At 40.6% G+C, this 16,997-nt stretch overlaps 1 protein-coding gene across 1 annotated transcript in view; it reads left to right on the top strand.

Moving 5' to 3' along the window:
* Nucleotides 1-994: 994 nt before the first annotated feature.
* The window catches only part of LOC104511492 (prominin-1-A-like), a 38,455-nt gene continuing 22,452 nt past the window's right edge, over nt 995-16,997 (top strand). Inside the window, exon 1 of the mRNA XM_010154127.1 lies at nt 995-1,408. Within this exon, the coding sequence (XP_010152429.1) occupies nt 1,189-1,408 (220 nt within the window). The 5' untranslated portion in view covers nt 995-1,188. The remainder of the gene's footprint in view (nt 1,409-16,997) is intronic.

The following is a 16,997-nucleotide window of genomic DNA, read 5'->3' as shown; positions in this document are numbered from 1 at the left end:
TCTTTGGAGGCCACCTTGATCCATGCTGAAGTGGAGGAGTCTTACCTAGACCCAAGTAGATGAAGATGTGGTCAGTTGTTTTGTTGGAAACCGGAGGGGATTTCTGTTTACATTTCTTGAGTGGTGGTTGATTACACTGTTGTGATCTTGTATATTCAGAATGTTCTTAAACACGTGTAAACATTCAAAATCCTCTTAATGCGGCTCAGCTTTAGCAAGCTATGAATAAAAATTGAGTTGACTTCTCCAGCTCCTAAGGGAGAGCCTTGAGATAGTTTGAGTTAATGGAATGTAATTACCGACACCCATTGTCACCTGTCAGGAGGGTGAAGTTTTGCTGGCTGTTTTTGTTAACTTTTCAGTGATGAATAATTTCTTTCCTCAGTCCTGGAGGACAATTAGGAGTGGCTGGCATCTTAAATTCTTCCTTGAGGTGGGAACTGTGGCCTTAGCTGTGAAACAGGTGTCAGAGGGGTGCCATCTGCTAGGTCATGCACAGGGAAGGAAAGTGGAGTCCTATGAAGTGGAAGGTTATAGATTACAGCTGCAAGGTTTTACTGAAAGGTAGAGATTACGGAAGGACTTGTAATAATTGCCATCAACTACGGTAACATCAGGTGGCTGATTAAATACATTGTATAACTGTTGTGACATGACATATTGTACTTAGTCAGGAGTACAATTGGTACATTGTTCCTTTAGTTTTGTTTCCCTTGGAGCTGTCCCAATGCTCTGCTTTTGTTTGTTTTTGAAAACTCACTGACCTGGAACTATGCATAATTGTTTTCTCCCTCCCTCTTGCAAATACAGTGTATGTAGATGACCGTATTATTCACAGTTCTCAATCTTTTTTTTTTTTTTTTCCTTTTCTATCCTATGTGGCTTGCTTTTACAGCTATTGATAACCTGCAATCTTCTGTGGAAATTGAAGGTATCTTACATTTTTCGTATTTGTTTGCACACACCTTAACGAGCTGTTCCTTGTTTTTGCCAGAGATGGTGCGCTGAGTCATTTCCACGAGAGGCTTCTGTACCACTCCGAAGCAAGGCTACGTTAAAGAATAAAAGGTGTGAGGGTGCACCAGGGCTTTCCTGGCTAGAAAGCTAACCCCCAGGTGAATGTATTGAAGATTTCTAGACTTGGTGGGACAAACATCTCTACCTCCAGTTTTATGAATACTACTAGCAATGGCTGTGGAACTCTGTTTGCTGCTGCTGCTGTTTTGTGGAAGTACTATTTCAGAGGTACAGCCTATATACAAATCGCCTCCTGGGACTTTGGACTTTGGATTTGTACCAGCCAAGACGTATGATACAGGTGCATACCATGAACCTGGGCCAATAGGAATTTTGTTTAAAATAGTACATGCATTCCTGTACTTAGTGCAGCCAAATTCTTTTCCTCAAGGTAAGTAGATAAACATATTTTCTTTTATTAAAAATTTGTTAATGATGCATTCATGCTATTGTAGATCCCAAGACCATCATTTGGAACTAACTGATACCAAGGGCTTTGTTAGTAGCATGTGTTGTGGCCTGGAAATTTGTACATTTTCATATAAACTAACACTTTTCTGCTATGGATAGTTTGTGTGTGGGCTTGATAATGAAAATGAAATGTTGAGGAAATTTCACAGAAATTTGCTTACATATCTCAAAGCTGTCGTTGATGCGTGAGGCTTTTTTTTTTAACTGAAAATTTGGTAGGTATGCTCAGGACCATGGGATAGGAGTAAAGCATAAACTGATTTGTATTTCCTATTAAATCCATAAGAGACAGCTCTGAGACTTGCATATTATGATAAACAGTCAGGTGGTTAGAATATGATGAGATTGAGCCTAGGAAATGGAATCTTAGCAACTTGAAATAAATTTCATTTGTTTTCATATCTGTGTATCAGCAGTTTTGATTTATAGAAAGGCAGTTCCATTACAGAGCCGCACGTAACTTCTTGTTCCTATATGAGCTGAAGTTAAGACTTGAAACTAATATTTGTTAGTATTGAGATATTTTTTTTCTCCGTTCCTTTCCTACTAGGTTGCCTCTTCTAAAGGAAAAGTTAAGATATCAGAGAACTGTGCACTTACTGAGGTTGCATTGATTAAAAGGTGCTTTGGGGAATTCTGTGTGTTTGCAGATGTGGTAGTTGTTATCAATTTAACTTTCCAACATGCTTTTCCTTTCATTTAACTCTTAAAACACTAATGTGTTGGAATAGTATTGGCATTTAAAATTATATTGAGGTGAAGTTTATTAAAACATAAGAACAGCTTTGGTTTGTTATTGCTTCTCTTTGGTGGTTTAGCTGTAAATATGTATAAGAGAAGTTTATATTATTTTGTGGTGCATCTTTCAGTGTATATATTAAAATCTTTAGTAATTGAAAATCTTAAATTCTTTGGTCATGTACCTGTATGATACCCGTGAACTATTAATTGCTTGCACTTTTGACATATCTTCAGTAGTGTAGGAGAACGAGCTCCAGTGAACTTGAATGAATTAATTCTATTTAGACAAATGCCTGGAGTCCCGGGCGTTAACCTGGGGAGCCACCACCCGGCCTGCTCCCCGCAGGATGTGTCTTCTGAGCAGGTCTTACATGAAGTGTCATGAGGACAGTTGCATGAAGCTGACAGTAATGTCACCTTTTGGAGGAACTGTTTCCAGATACCTCTGCTTTTGTGGCCTCTTTCCTTTCATGAAATATGCAGATGAACTATTTGCCTGTGTGTGAGACCTGCTATGTTGGGATGGTCATCTGCATTCAACTCTTAGAAACAGGCCTTCCTTCTGCCTAAAGCCCTGCTTGAATATTTTATTCCCTTATGACTATGGAAACTTGACTTCAGTGAGATGTTTCCTGTGCCTCTGTATTAACAGGGATTTGGTGTATAGCGTATGTCAAATTGAATATTTGTCCTAAGCACACAAATGATCATTGAGTATGGAATTTACGTTCAAGACTATAGTCCTGTGGGACTGCTTGTAGGAAGTTCCGTCATCAAGTTGGTGTTGTGTAATCCAGTGTTAAAGGAGATGTGCAGAAATAAATCACTTGTTCATAGCTTGTAGGCTTTGAACACCTCCTACTTTTCCTTTCTTCCTCACAGATCTTTTGCCATATCAGTTACTTCTAGAAGCTTGGCTTACAGTGTTTGCATTAGGTGAAGTCCTTTTCCCATGCTCCCACATACTTCACCGCAAACCACAGATTTGACGGATCATGTTGGCTTGAGTCATACCATTTAATTGGTTAATCCCTATAATCTCTTTTGCCGTATGCTGTTCTATTTTCACATTCAGTGTATTAATGGTGTAGTTACATATTTGAAATGCACTTTTTTTTTTAAACTGCCAACTGAAACAGTTATTTCTTATTCAGAGATTAAAATAACCATACTCACAAATGGGCATGGAAAGCAAGCCTTTTGATGTTTCTAACTGAAAACTTCATCATTCTGATTGGGCTGGTGCTTCAGAAGAGTTAGGTCCAGGTTGATGCCCCAGTGTATTGCATATAACCATACAGGAGAAGGATGATTTGTGTGCAGGACTTGGCATCAATCGCTTAGACATTTGCTCTTATTAGTCTTTGTCTTACTACTTGGAAGTACTTGATGTTTGGGTTTTTTTCCAATCTACTGTTAAGTACTCTTAGCTGTGAGGGGAAAAAAAAGTAGTGACAGGATTGTCTAACTCCATGTAGACATTCCTGCCTTTGCAAGTCGTTTTTGTGCTTGCGGTAGTGATCTGATGGACCTGAATAAGTAACAGTGTTGTAACATTCATAATCCTTCGGTCCCAAGTATGCCTTTTAGGAAGAAAGCTAGTATGATAAAGCAAAATAGGCAACACATCAGAGTCACTTGGAAATACTGTTTTTAAGGCTTAACAGCATGCGAAAACTTTTAACATTTGTTAAACATTCTTTTGTGTTACTGAAAAATTGAAAGATACCACTTCATTTAAAGAAAAAAATTCAAGAAATATTTAGTAAGTTTTGGTGGGTCTTTTTAGTTAAATTTTGAAGTGAGTAAATAATTACTTATGTTTGTTCATGCCATCTGATTTGTGGACATACAACTTTAATCTAAGTTTAGATTTAATAGCTATTAGTGGGATTAGATATAGTGGTCGCATAAAAGCACAGTTACAGAACCAGGGTAAGGAACTGTAACTCCTGAGGTGTTTTTTTTAAGTTGCTGAGCATTGTGCTCTTTGCATACAGCAAGAAAAAATTAGCTAAAAGAAGTGAACTAGGATATCTGATTGCAATGCTTCAGTGAGTGTAATTAATTCTGCTTTCAACTCCACCAGTCAAATACTTTTGTCCTTACTACATGATACACTGGTGTAAATGGGAGTGAATTTATTCCTAAGCATAAACTGTTGTGCTGGGAAGCAGCCTCCACTTGAAGTTAATGATACACTGGAGTGGAAGGGCCTGTGGTTGGTCACTGGTTTGCTACCTCAGGCTTAGTAGGTCACTTAAGTCTTGCTGTGCCTTGGTTTGTCCATTTGTAAAATGGAGATGACATTGCTACTACTTCTTTTCTTGAAGGCTGTGTAGGATAGAACATCATTATCCTTTCCTGCTAACAGCAACACTTACAAGAAATAGATAATAACAGGAAAATTACAAGTTGCTTCTTTCACTCAGCTAAGTGGACATCTAACAAAACAAGTTGTCAGTTTTCCAGTTACTTAGAAGTTGTCCTAAGCTGAAACAAGAATTTATCAATAAAGTTAAGTCAGTTCATGGTGTGACACAGTGCATGTCACCGCTTGTGTTGGAGACCTTCAGAGGTGAACTTGGTGTGGAGAGGGCATGGTCAGTATGATCCTCTGGGTGCTCTGAGTATCTTATCACGGCTTTGTCTTTGTTCCCATGGAAACCAGTAGTTAGTTGCAGTAAGAGGATGTTAATCTGAGATTCCACTTGCCAGCAGGATGCGCACAACAAATCTTTGGCTTCACAGCTTGTGTCTGGTAACAAAAATGTGAAGAACTCACAAAGGAAACAAGCTGGGAATTAAACTTTTGCTCCTATTTTTAGCTGAAACAAGTCAAAAACTTACAGGCCTGTTTACCTTGCTCTACCTGAACCTATTGCAGGACAACTCTGCCACTTAGTTACAACTGCTTTGTTCTGGCTTCTGCTCTGTTTCTGCTGAAGCAGGAATAAAGCTTTAACGCCACAATCAACTGTTGAATGCAGGTACTTCCTGGGCAAAACATAGTATGGAGAGTTAAATACACTATTTGCCTGTGGGGAACAAGAACAAACTGGTTTTTAGACATGGACTACACCTCAATTCTTTCTTTGGCTGAGGATCAGAACTTGATGACTTTTATGCAAAGTCCTGTCTCTGACCCCTTTTGGTCTTCCTTTCTCCTCACCTGCTCTGCCTTTGAAACAGCTGCAAATTGTGAAGTTTGGCAAGTTAGTCTTGTGTTGCCTATCTCTCAGTATCTCCCATGTGTGTATTCAGCAATTAAAACATTTTAACGAAAAATAGTAATGGTCTAAGTTGATGTAAAAATAAACAGTTTCTCTGTAGCTAGTAGATCCATAATAGAAAATGCATATGCAAAACCTTGTTGTTGGTAGGGTTGAGCTCCTAGGATGTTGATTTTTTTTTTTTAAATATATTAGCTGTGTTGGATGTAAGGTGGTAAAGTAGATAAACAAAACACTTTATCACCCCCTCAGCTAAGAACTCAGTAAGTCAGAATTTTATTTTTGTGTGTGTAAAACTTCTTGCCCTTTTCAAACTATTTAGTTCTTGGTTGTCCATTTTTACTTTAGTTTTGCTTCCTGCTAGTACTAAGTCTTCCGCAGCTCCCTTACCAAAAAAAAAAAAAAAAAGAAAAGCATGTGTCTGGATGTTGCAGCACTGGAGCTAAACTACACATAGCTGGTAATGCCCCTTTGTTTGTAAAATTGAGACTTTCCCTGGACCGTTGGGCATGTCTGCTCCAGGACTGCACTATGGGTCTGACTTACGTGCAAGATATTGCTCAGGTACCCAGAACAAAATTGGGACCTTTTATAAAACTTAATTTACAGTATCCTTTGTTCAGTTGAAGTCTCAGTTTTAGTTTGTGTGTGAAACTGCACTGATAGACTGCTTTTTTGACCTAATGTTTGATAGCCATCCCCCTGTGCATGTGGGTTGGTTTTCTTAAAGCTTATGTCCCCAGGCTGGGTTGGGGGCACAGATGGAATTGCTGGTGCAGGAACTGAGAAGAGGGGAGGAAGAGCAAGCCCTCCCCTTTAGTAAGTTAGCTGTTAGATTGGCTAAGTTGTGTTGAGAAATGACAATTGCAGTAAGCTGTAAAGCCAGTGTCTTCACATCCCTGTAATTGTTGGGTTTTTTTCTAGCGGTGTGGCTAGATCTGTAATGTGAATTTGGAGTAGCAGCTGAAGTGTGTACATCAAAAATGGAGGTTTCAGTGACAGAGGTTATATATGGCTAATAGTGGTGGTGTCATTTGGGTAGAAATGGGAGAAGAAGGGGGACTTAGTGCTTCTTTATGTGGTAGTAGGGTGTATAAAAGGGAAGACGTGTCTTGTGTCTAACACTGGAAATATTAGGAAAGATGAAGCAGCACAAAGACAGAAGATAATTTAGCCTCTGCCCACTCGTATGCATTTAAGGAAATAGTGTTTAAAAATCATTGCTCATTGCATGCTGGGAATTTGAGATGCTCCATTTGATGACATAGAAGGAACACTGAGAACATTTCTGAAGCAGATTTAAGACCTGCTTTTTTATTTTCTTAAGAGTCAGAAGAGTAATTCCTTTTTCCTTGAACTGTTCCAAACTGCAGCCTATCTAACAGATTGCTTGTTGGAAGGATTTTTTTTTTTGTGGACAGAGAAGAGACAGATGTTTTAGGGAGGGTGGCTTATACAGATTATCTATTAGAGGCTACCAGAGAAAACTACAGTTGCAGACATAAACACGATCTTCTGAGATCTTCCTGCCCACTTCTGTTGGATTACATAAACAAGGAATCTCTCTTGCAGATAAGTATTATGTGGAAAAAAAGCAAGTCATCTTTTAATCAGTGGGGCATAGCTGATGATGTGTAAGTCCTGCACTATATACACATCTGGAATCCTTTCTCTACAGTATCCTGAATGTTTGCCGTGATCTGGTTTAATACTGCCTGCCAGCTGTGCCTGGGAGAAAAAACATGCCTTGACAGCAGGCAGAAAATGACAATCCAGCTTCACAATCTCAACGCTATTAGGGCAAAAGGGAGAAACTAACGAAAATGGAGCTCAAGTGGAGTTTGAGGGAGTTACTTGCTATTGGGAGGGTGTTCGGAAGCGGCATTACCACAGACTGCTGTGGTAACAGGCTGGAGGGCACCTCAACCTCTTGGAGGCTAGATTATAATAATAAATAAAATGGGCCTACAGTTGTGTGGTATTGAGACTTCACTCTTATTTCCTAAACCGCCTTCTACCCCTTCCAAATCAGACAGCTATGTCCTTGAGGTCTGATGGGAACACTTCCTGGCAAGTGGGTTGGGCGTTTTCTGGTTGAGGCTCAGGAAACCTGCTAATAGTTACAGCGTGGGCAGTGCCAGGCCAGTGCTTGAAATGTCCATGTTCTGTTTGTCTGTGGACACTAATGGGAGATGCAGAGTGTAACCAAAGAGCTGATCAGCAGTGTTCTCTGCCTCGGTGCACAGACGCTGAGTTCTGGGTGCAGCTAAATCCAGGGGTGCTGGATTTACAAAGAAGGGGGAAAGGTGAGAGGTACAGGATGGTATTGTGGCAGAAGGTGGCCTTGTTTATCATTCTAGGTAAGGAAATTTCATTGACAGGTTTTGTATATCTTTAAAGAAAAAAGCAAAGGTACCATGCCCTAAAAATGCATCTATCTAGGTAATTAATACTGCTCTGTGGGGTGTGTGTTGGGGGTGGGGGTGGTAGCATTAGGTGTATGGGATCTAGCGTGGTGCCTGCATACTAGCAATTGTATTAAAACACTGAATGTGTGCATTCATTTTTCTTAACTTCTCTAAAAAATTGTCCATCCCATTTAGTATCTCATAGTAAAGAGACAAGCAACTTGGGCATCAACTTGGTGAAAGACTAAGTTTTGCCTTTCAGGTGCCAGTGCACAATCACAGTCAGAGTACATCATGTGAAGAAGGCAGTTCTTTGTGTCCTCAGTTAAGAGGAAATCTGACCCACTCAAAGCATGAAAGCTTATTTGAGACTTCCAGAGCATACCTGCAGCATCGTCTATGGTGAGAAGTGGGATGGAATAGATTTTGGGTCAGCCACATTCTCTGGTAATGTGTATCGTGCATGAACCTCTTTGAAAATGACCTGGACTGCACGCACCAGAAGGGTTTCCAGGCCACTCTGCCCAGGCTCCATGATTTTCCTAGCTTCACGACAACAACTACTCTTTGTCCATCCTCCCTCTGCATTTAATTTTTATAAGCTTATCTATCCATGTAGTGTTGAACTTCATTCTCTTTTTCTAGCTTTTAGTTCATGAACTGTCAGGGAGAGAGAGGGGGGATGTCACTGAACTTATTGGAGTAGTGTTTTCACAAGACTCATAAATGAAGTATTAATTTTAGTGGGTTTTGTCATCCTTTTAATGGTATTAAATTTTTCCATACTTGTATTAAAACTTTTGAGTATACTTCTTCGTTTTCCACAAGTGAGTTATCGTGTTAGAAGGGAAGCGAGCTGCCGCGAATGTCATCTATTGTACTTTAAGCTGACTAATCTGTCAGTATATACACCTTAGCGTAAGCCTACAAGTTACAGAAAAACCCCACAAATGTGCTTTGACACTTTTTTGCAATAGGCAGATGTATTTCTTCTCATCTAAAATCAGTTGTGATTCAATTATGACCTGTGTTGGACCACAACACTGTCAAAATCTCTTTTCTCTGAAAATATGCAAAATTATTTTATTTTTCTGAACTCCAAACAGTGATTGCAGTTGTGTTGTGAATATTCTTACTACTGCAGAGTATTGTTTTGGCTATATAACTCATCTGAAAGGTGCTTGGGTGTACCTGTACAGAACAAACACAAACTTGAGGCCCAATTAACTTTCTTTAGAATAGCAACATTTACCTTTGCTTTGATTTTTGAGTGAAGTAGTGATCTCTGTAGTACTTTGCGTGCCACAGTTATTGAACATGTGGAAAATTGTGGCCCTTGCAGGAATGGGAAAACAGATAGGAAATTCTGAGGAATGTCAGTGAAACTGCCAGAACACCAGTCACTGAGGTAATTAAAAGCTGGTACCAGCAGGGCTCCAGAGTGTCATTCCCAATTATCTGTGTTCATATTTCCATTAAATCAGGTTACGTGATATGAGAGGAATTTGTGCTTTCCTCAGTTTAGAGCAACTTGTGAGGAAAGGAGTAGGGAAAACACTGTTGTTCATACATTCTAAATATTTACCACTTTGATCAGTTACAAGTCCAGTATGTCTGCAGAGCCCACATCAAGATGTTGCTCAGTCTCAGCAATGTGCAGACAAGCATATACAGTGCACCAAGTTAAGTATTTGCCCATAATCTGTCGTCAATCTTTACCAGAGGGTGGCCTAGAGAGAACTTTAGGTAGCTACCGCAAACAAAGTAAGTAGCAAAAAACAGCTGCTGGGGCACAAACCGTGTGCTACAGAACTGTTGTTGCCTTCACAAAATGAGAGGATGCAGTTTCTGTGTGGAATACTTCTTCAAAGCTTTCAACTTGACTTTGTGTCTGTGTGATATATGCAAATTTATTGCAGCCTCCTAAGCAAAGATTTTTCTAAAGGCTTCTCTCTTTCTGTTCTTTTTCTAAAACTTGAGCAGGAACAGAACTGTCTTTGTAGCAAAGAACAACTAGAAAGTCCCTGCAAAGGTTATTTTCAAAGGAGAAATCTTTCATTCTAGGTGTCCTGTAACAGTCAATATCGTGGCAATTTCTTCTTTTTATTTAAACCTTTTCCTGACCAGGCTCTTTATCGTTGTCTGTGCACGTTGATGGAATGCAGAATGTGCCTAAACAGAAAATGTGACTGCACTAAAGGAATAAACTCAAGTTTGGGGCAGCTGTAAGGCGTGAGGATTTTCTGTGGAAGACTTAAATTACCTGTTTAGGCTTCCTGACTAATAACAACCTTGAGGAAGCTAAATTTATAAAAACTCCATTGTTTCATCCACGTTTATGAGAAATTGGGGAACTTTTTGTGTGCACATCTGAAGTTCATTGACTGTTACTATTATCTGATCCACTGCTGTAAAATTTCTTCGGTGGATCAATGTCATTTTTTGTCAGGAAGGGTGCAAAGTGTGTCTCCTTAACATGTCCTGGTTCCTTCAGCAGCTGTTGCTGCCCTGCAATTCCTCTTGTTCAGCAGCTGCACCCTGCTTAGTGCTACTTGTGCTCTGGTTCAAGCTCACCGTGTTTAGACCACTCCTAGTTTCAATCCTGCTCACGGCTGTTCATCTCTTCATTACCTACTTCATATTGCAGCTCTACCCCCTTTCACGTTGCCCCTCACCACATCCGGTATAAGCTGAGACTCATTCCTAGGTGGTCTGGTAGCTTGTCCTTTCAACTATGAATAAAGTAGTACATGCTTTACCGGGTTGCTGAGACCTTAATCATGTATTTACTACGTTTTTGCTTGTGTCATTGGGTGTTGCTGGATTTTGAGACCAAGCCAGAGTACTGTAGGATAAGGTTCTTCCTCTTGCTTTTGACCATGTAATTGAATACGAAGTCAGAAAATGGGAATGGGTGACAATTGTTTCGGTGAGAGGAAGCAGTGTACTGAAAGCAGAAGAGGGTCAAAAGGTAGATTGCTGCAGCAGATGAGAAGTTAAAATACTTCAGCAATTTAGTATGTATTTGTTGTTTTTTACCTCCATTCAAACAAGTTTTTCCAGCCATTGTGGAATAACGGGTTCTAGGGCTGCATTTTGCATGTCAGTGGTGAGGTACAGCTGCAGGATTCCTTTCTGACTTGCCTGTTTTCTTGTCCAGAGGCATGGCTGATGGTTTAAGGCTATAGTTTTTGCACATTATTTCTTTACTGCAGATGAATAAACAGGTGATTGAACAGAGAATTTTCTTTTGCCATCTCTGTAGAGTAAGTAGATGGTCTTGTGTTTGAACTTCAGAAGTGAGGGAAGGTGGGTGTCACTCAGGAGTTGTGCTCCAAGGCCAGAATGGCCTCTTGCGAGGAGTGGGAGGGTAGAAGCTGAACCAGCCTGATGAGCCTAGCTCAAGGCAAAAAAACTGGGAATTGTGGAGAGAGAGAGAGCTTGCCTAGAAGTTGTGGGGAGAATTTATCTGAGAAGGCTGGGTGTTTTTTTAGTTTGGGGACAAGAGTTATGGCCCAAGTCTGTCTGAAGAGGGAGGGGATTGAAGTTACTGAATGCGGAGTTGGAAAGGAACAGTTTAGACTACCTGGGTGAATGTATGGACTAGAATCCTCATATGTGAACTGAAATGGTCTCTTACTGTGTGAGAAGGGGGAAGATCTCACTTCTGAGACTTCCCACTTGGTCTACAGAGTGAGCTTTCATCTCGCTCTGTGGAAGGAGGACGGACTGCACGGGGTAAGCAATGCCGCAGGCCCCTCTCTGCACCACGGGCATGGGGGATCTGTCGACGTTACTGAGCTCACTCTGCAGCTGAACCAGGGCCGGGACATCGCGGTGCGATCAGGGGCAGTAAGAGTGGGCAGAGCTGTTGGGCAGCTTCGTGGCAGTAAAGGGGAGGGTGACCCTGGGTTCCCTGCTGAAGGACACCTCTTCAGTGGGAGCTGAGTCTGATTGTAGTGAAGGCTGATGGCTAGAGGCTTTCTAACTTTGGGGAAGCAACCACAGCCTCACTGCAGTCCAGGCAAGTGTTTTAAAATACCAGTAAAGTCAGCTTGCAGTAAAACTTGCTCTAAGATACCTGAAAGGTTTTTGTCTCTGATAAGTCTGAAAGGCTAATGTAGCTTTCCTGGTTTTCTTGGACTTGCAAGAATTACTCATTAGTCAGAGTCATAATTAGAGAGGGAAAAAAACCAAGCTTGAAGACATTTTAATTCATTAATTTCAGAATAATTATTGCTACTTATTTATGACACCGTATGTGGTCAAACTCCTATTCAGAGAGATTCTGAACTGTTCAGTGCAGGTGTAGTCCATTGACTCTTCTAGATGAAAGGGAATGGGATGAAATACTATGATATGCATTAGAATGAGATGGCATTAAACCAGTCATTAATTTATCGTGTTTATTATCTATGTAATTCTCCCCTGTTGTTCTGAAAAATCTCCATTCAGTGTGACATGAATGCTTCAGTCATGGTTCTTATTGGTTTGCTTGAAGTCCTTTTCAGCAGAGAAGCCTAGTATGTTATATTATGCATAAAAAGATAAATTAATTTCTGGCATAATTTGATTAATGCTGGAGTGGCAGTATAACTGAATGAGCTCAATGGAATTGTTTGAGTGAGGATGAAGCATAGCATTCCCAAAGGTTTTACTCCAACTGTTTTCCTGTCACCTAGATTTTAAAAGCTTTCTTGGCAGAAGAATTTGTAACTAATGTAGGTTGGTGCTTAATAGCCAGACAGCTTATTTTTAAATCTCTATTATTTTTGCTATCCCTTTCTGTAGGGCAGTTCTATGAAGCAAGCCTAGTGCTAACCTCATTTTCTTGTCTGGGTAATGAGATATTGAGTGTATGTACACAATATGCGTGCGATGCAGGAGTTGGTGATTGTTTTCTTAGCCAGGGCTTCTCAGAGGTGCTTAATACTTCATCACAAATTGCACTGGTAAATTAACAGTTCATGTGGCTAGTTAGATTTACTAGGGCAGATGGCATTTTGTGTGTGTGATGAGAACAGGAAGGAGACAGAGCAAGGCAGTAATGTAATTAGCAGTGTAAATGAGCCTCACAAGGTAAATCTCTTTAACCCCAATGATAAAATGTGTTCTGTGCTAAAGCCTTGGATTACTGGTCCTGTGAAACAATGTGTGCAGCTGGTCAAGCTGAGATTTCAGAAGTAATCCCATTAATTTGAAAATAGAGGACACTGTTTTTTTATCATACCTTCCTAGCACTTTTGTGTCTGAAACTTTATCAGCATCAAGGTGGTAATCTACCAGTAATGCAGAAGAGTCGCATGGTGTTCTCTTCAAACTAAGAGATCTGAACTAAGTTCTGTTTTAAATAAAAACTAATTTGAATGCTAGAGATGAGATGTTCTAGCTCGGGAGGAAAGGTGTTTCAGAAAAGCAAACCAAAATTACAGACGGAATTAAATGCGAGCCGAGAGATGTCTCTTCACTGTGCTACGGTGAGCAGTGTAGCTTCTCATGATGCTTGTGTTTACACAGTACTTGGCACAGGACTTTCCTTTGCTTAACCCTTGAGCGGTGCAGTGGTAACCGTAATTACCATCACTGCGTGTATAAACCTAATTGGGAGATTCTTGATTCTGCAAACCACTAAGGGAAGTTTGTGCTTACATGTGTGTAGGTGAGTACGTGCAGGTAATCTCACATTTGGTTATAGCCAAATCTTTTATTTTTTTGTAATGGGAACATACATGACTTTCACACTTCATTTGAAATCAACTGAGAATGTCTCATCCAGTTGATACTGAAGGCTGTTGAAATAGTAAATTCACGGCAAAGCTGACTGGTCAATCCCTGTGTGCTGCCTGGTGAGAAAAACATCCTCAAGTTTCACATTAATTCTAAAAAATCATTAAAAAGTAACATAGGTAGTAAATCTTTATTTAGCAGGGCAATCTCACATTCTGGAAAACTAGGAGGGGGGAAACAATGGATTGTGCAATTACTGGTTATTGTGCTATGCATGAAGCCTGTATTATTCTCGCTATTTAATTTATTTGATCCATGTGGGAAATTTCTGTTCCTATTTTCAGGCTTCCTTGTTTATTATAAACCTAAAGGTGTTTTTGTTTTTGATGAACAGGCTTTAGAGCCTCTAAATTTCAAAAGCATGTTGCAAGTGCTGCTTTCTGCATCGGTTTGTCACAGTGTATTCAGGTTGATTTGTCTTTTTTTTTGACTGGCAAGCTATAAATTATGGAAACAGTATAAATAAAAACTGTGACTCGGGAAGATTCTGAGCAAGTTATCAGAGCAATTTTGGGATTTTTGTTTTATTGTGGGGTTTTGTGTGTGGGTTTTTAAGTATTGGATGTTCTCTTTGGAGGTACTCAACACCTGACTGGACATGGCTCTGATTACCTGGGTGACTGCACTGAGCGGTGGAGGTTGAACTGGATGATCCCTTTCAGCCTCAATTGTCTGTTTCTATTGAGTAGTTTTACACATACAGATGTCCATAAGTATGTATGTGTGTATAGATGTATATGAAACGATGTAAAATGGGTTTTTGTTTAATTTTAATTTGTGACGGGGACAGACACTCAGGTAGAAAAATGGACAAAAACTTTCACCTTTATTTAACAGGAAAGGCTAATGATTTTAAAATTTTATCTCGTACTGATTCCTGACAGTAGGAAATGTATCAAAGGAAGCTTTTGTCAATTACCAAATTTAGCTTTCTTACATGCTTCCTGCCAGTGCTTTCACTCCGTCATTAAATAGTTTATTATAAAACAGTCAGCATGACTGTGGGATAACTTTGGAATAATTTAGATCAGAAGGCACCTCTGGAGGTCATTGGGTCCAACCCTTTTCCAAAGCAAGATGAACCCCCGAGTTAGAAGCAGTCTGGAAGTGAAGGTAGGTTGCTGAGGGCTCTTCTTCTTGACTTCGGAGTAGCAGCAAGGAGGGCGATGCCACGGGGTCCTGGGCAGTCGGCCCCGGTGTTTGGCTGCCTGCACACAGAGGGTCTGTACCGCTTTGTGCCACTGAGGGTCACAGAAGCTATTCCTTTTTCTTCCTTCCTATCGCATTCTGATTAACGTTGGTAGAAATTTTTCTTTAGTGGCTGTTCTGAGATGTGTTGTCACACAATGCTAAGTGGTTGAATAAATATGTAAACGAGGGTTATTTTAGCCCTTTTCATCCCCTGCTTGCTAAAAGGCATCTCGCTGTAGAGAAAATTCATTGCATGGTGTATTTTATACACCAATGCTTCTTAAATTTATTTGGTAGGTATACAGATATAAACAAGAAGAAAGGAATGTTGCCTTTTGAAGAAATGTCTAACAGCAAAGTGTGAATTACACTCTTGAGCTTTGGGCAGTTCTGCCTCAGTTCGGCTGTTACTCCTTTGCTGATGAAACTCTGAGAAACACGGATGCTGCCTGGGGATGGGCTCGATGTAGGAAGGACTCTGCTGGTCCCTGCGTGCAAGGTGTCTTGGAGCTGCAGCGGTGGATCAGTTGTGTGTTGCCCATGCAGTGGTGTGTGCCCTTTCCTTCAGTGGCCTTCTGGCTCTCAAGGTGCAGAGCTTGAAAGGATTTGCAAGAATCATACCTCTTTTGTCCTTCCTGGGTGCTTATTTTACGTATGTCCTGAGTTTACTTCTGTTAGTATGGGATTCAGCCTTATCTTCTACCATATATATGGTCTTTCCAAAATGAGATTGCCTCACTGTGAGTCCTTGATCATCTACTGCTAGCGTGCTTTCTGCATTTTAGAATATAATTCCTGTCTGTGGATGATTTGCAGCTTGACACTCCTGTGATGTTAACAGATATTTTATTTATTTGGTTTTTAATTGGCAGTCTTGCTGGCTGCAGCTGCCCCTTGCAGGGAAGTAGCTTCCTTGAAACAGTACTTGTTACCTCACTGTTGAGTTTCCTTTCCTTGGGCTCAGTTTTCTGTGAGGGACTCTTCAGGATCTCTTCCGCTTGCAGACCAGTTGAGTCCATGCTCTCTCTGCAGCACACTGGGGAAGGAGGACTATGGTTGCTGTTAGCTTAGGAGTTCATTTTTCAGAGCCGCGTGCAGGATTAAGGAGGAGTGAGATCACAGCCCAATATGATCACTGAACATACTCCACAGGTGCTACAATACACTGTGAGGGGGCTTGAATTTTTGGGGAGGTGAACAGTTTTGAACTAATAGGTCTTGTACTGATGGACAAGATAGGTAACTTCCTGAGGTTTTTCTCAAGTACGTTCAGTTCCGTATGGATGGGGCAGTAGTGCCATGAAGTGCAGCTCTGGATGAACATGTGGGGCAGAGTGTTCCTCCCTGAGGTGTGGTGTGCTCCTGCCTAATGTGTTTCCCATTCATCAGTGGAGACCAAAAGTTCAGTCGGTCATTTCTCCTAAACATCTGAACGCTGCTGCATGGAGCATACCTACAGCTGTTGATACCCCTCTGAGGCAGAGGGTTTGCAGAGCTAGGGGTGCCCCTCTTCAAGTGCAGGATGTCACAGAAGTGTCCAGGAGCCACGGTTCCCAGCGTGGTTTCTGTGGGATTGGCAAAACCCTGATAAGGGTAGGTTGGTCACGTCCCAAAAGGGGGATCCATTCATTGCAACTGCTGGTGTATACTGAAAGAAACTGGTGTGGTGAAATTATAATGTTAAGTGGCACCATTTGTGTTAAATTCCTTTTTTTTGGTTGTTCCTGTTTTTGTTTATATTGTGAATAAGTTAGACATGAGTTTATTAGCTGGAGCTGCATGCACAGTAAGTTGGCACATGTTAGGCTTCCTAATTTTTTTTTTGGTGGTGTTGTATACACTTACGAAAAATCTGTTGGTACAAGAAAAAAAAAAAGAGGGTGTGGGGAGGAAGTTTGGGATAATGTTGTCAAGAAGGCGGCATTCTTCCTTGTACAATTCAGTCGAGAAGTCATTATTAACACGCTTGTCTTGCACGTTAACTAATACCATATGTGTGTACGTGTGTGTATATGTGCGTGCATGGATGTACTTGTCATAAACATGAAGCAAAGCTGATACCTGAACTTTGTCCAAGTAATTGACGAGTTTGGGGGTCACTTTTAATAATGGTGCTACGGTACAGAGGATGACTTGGCAAAAACCTTCA

This window comes from Eurypyga helias, unplaced genomic scaffold (assembly GCF_000690775.1).
Source record: "Eurypyga helias isolate BGI_N326 unplaced genomic scaffold, ASM69077v1 scaffold30386, whole genome shotgun sequence".
NCBI classification, from domain to species: Eukaryota; Metazoa; Chordata; class Aves; order Eurypygiformes; family Eurypygidae; genus Eurypyga; species Eurypyga helias.
The sequence above is the reverse complement of the archived record's forward strand: the minus strand, read 5'-3'. Positions and strand labels throughout refer to the sequence as shown.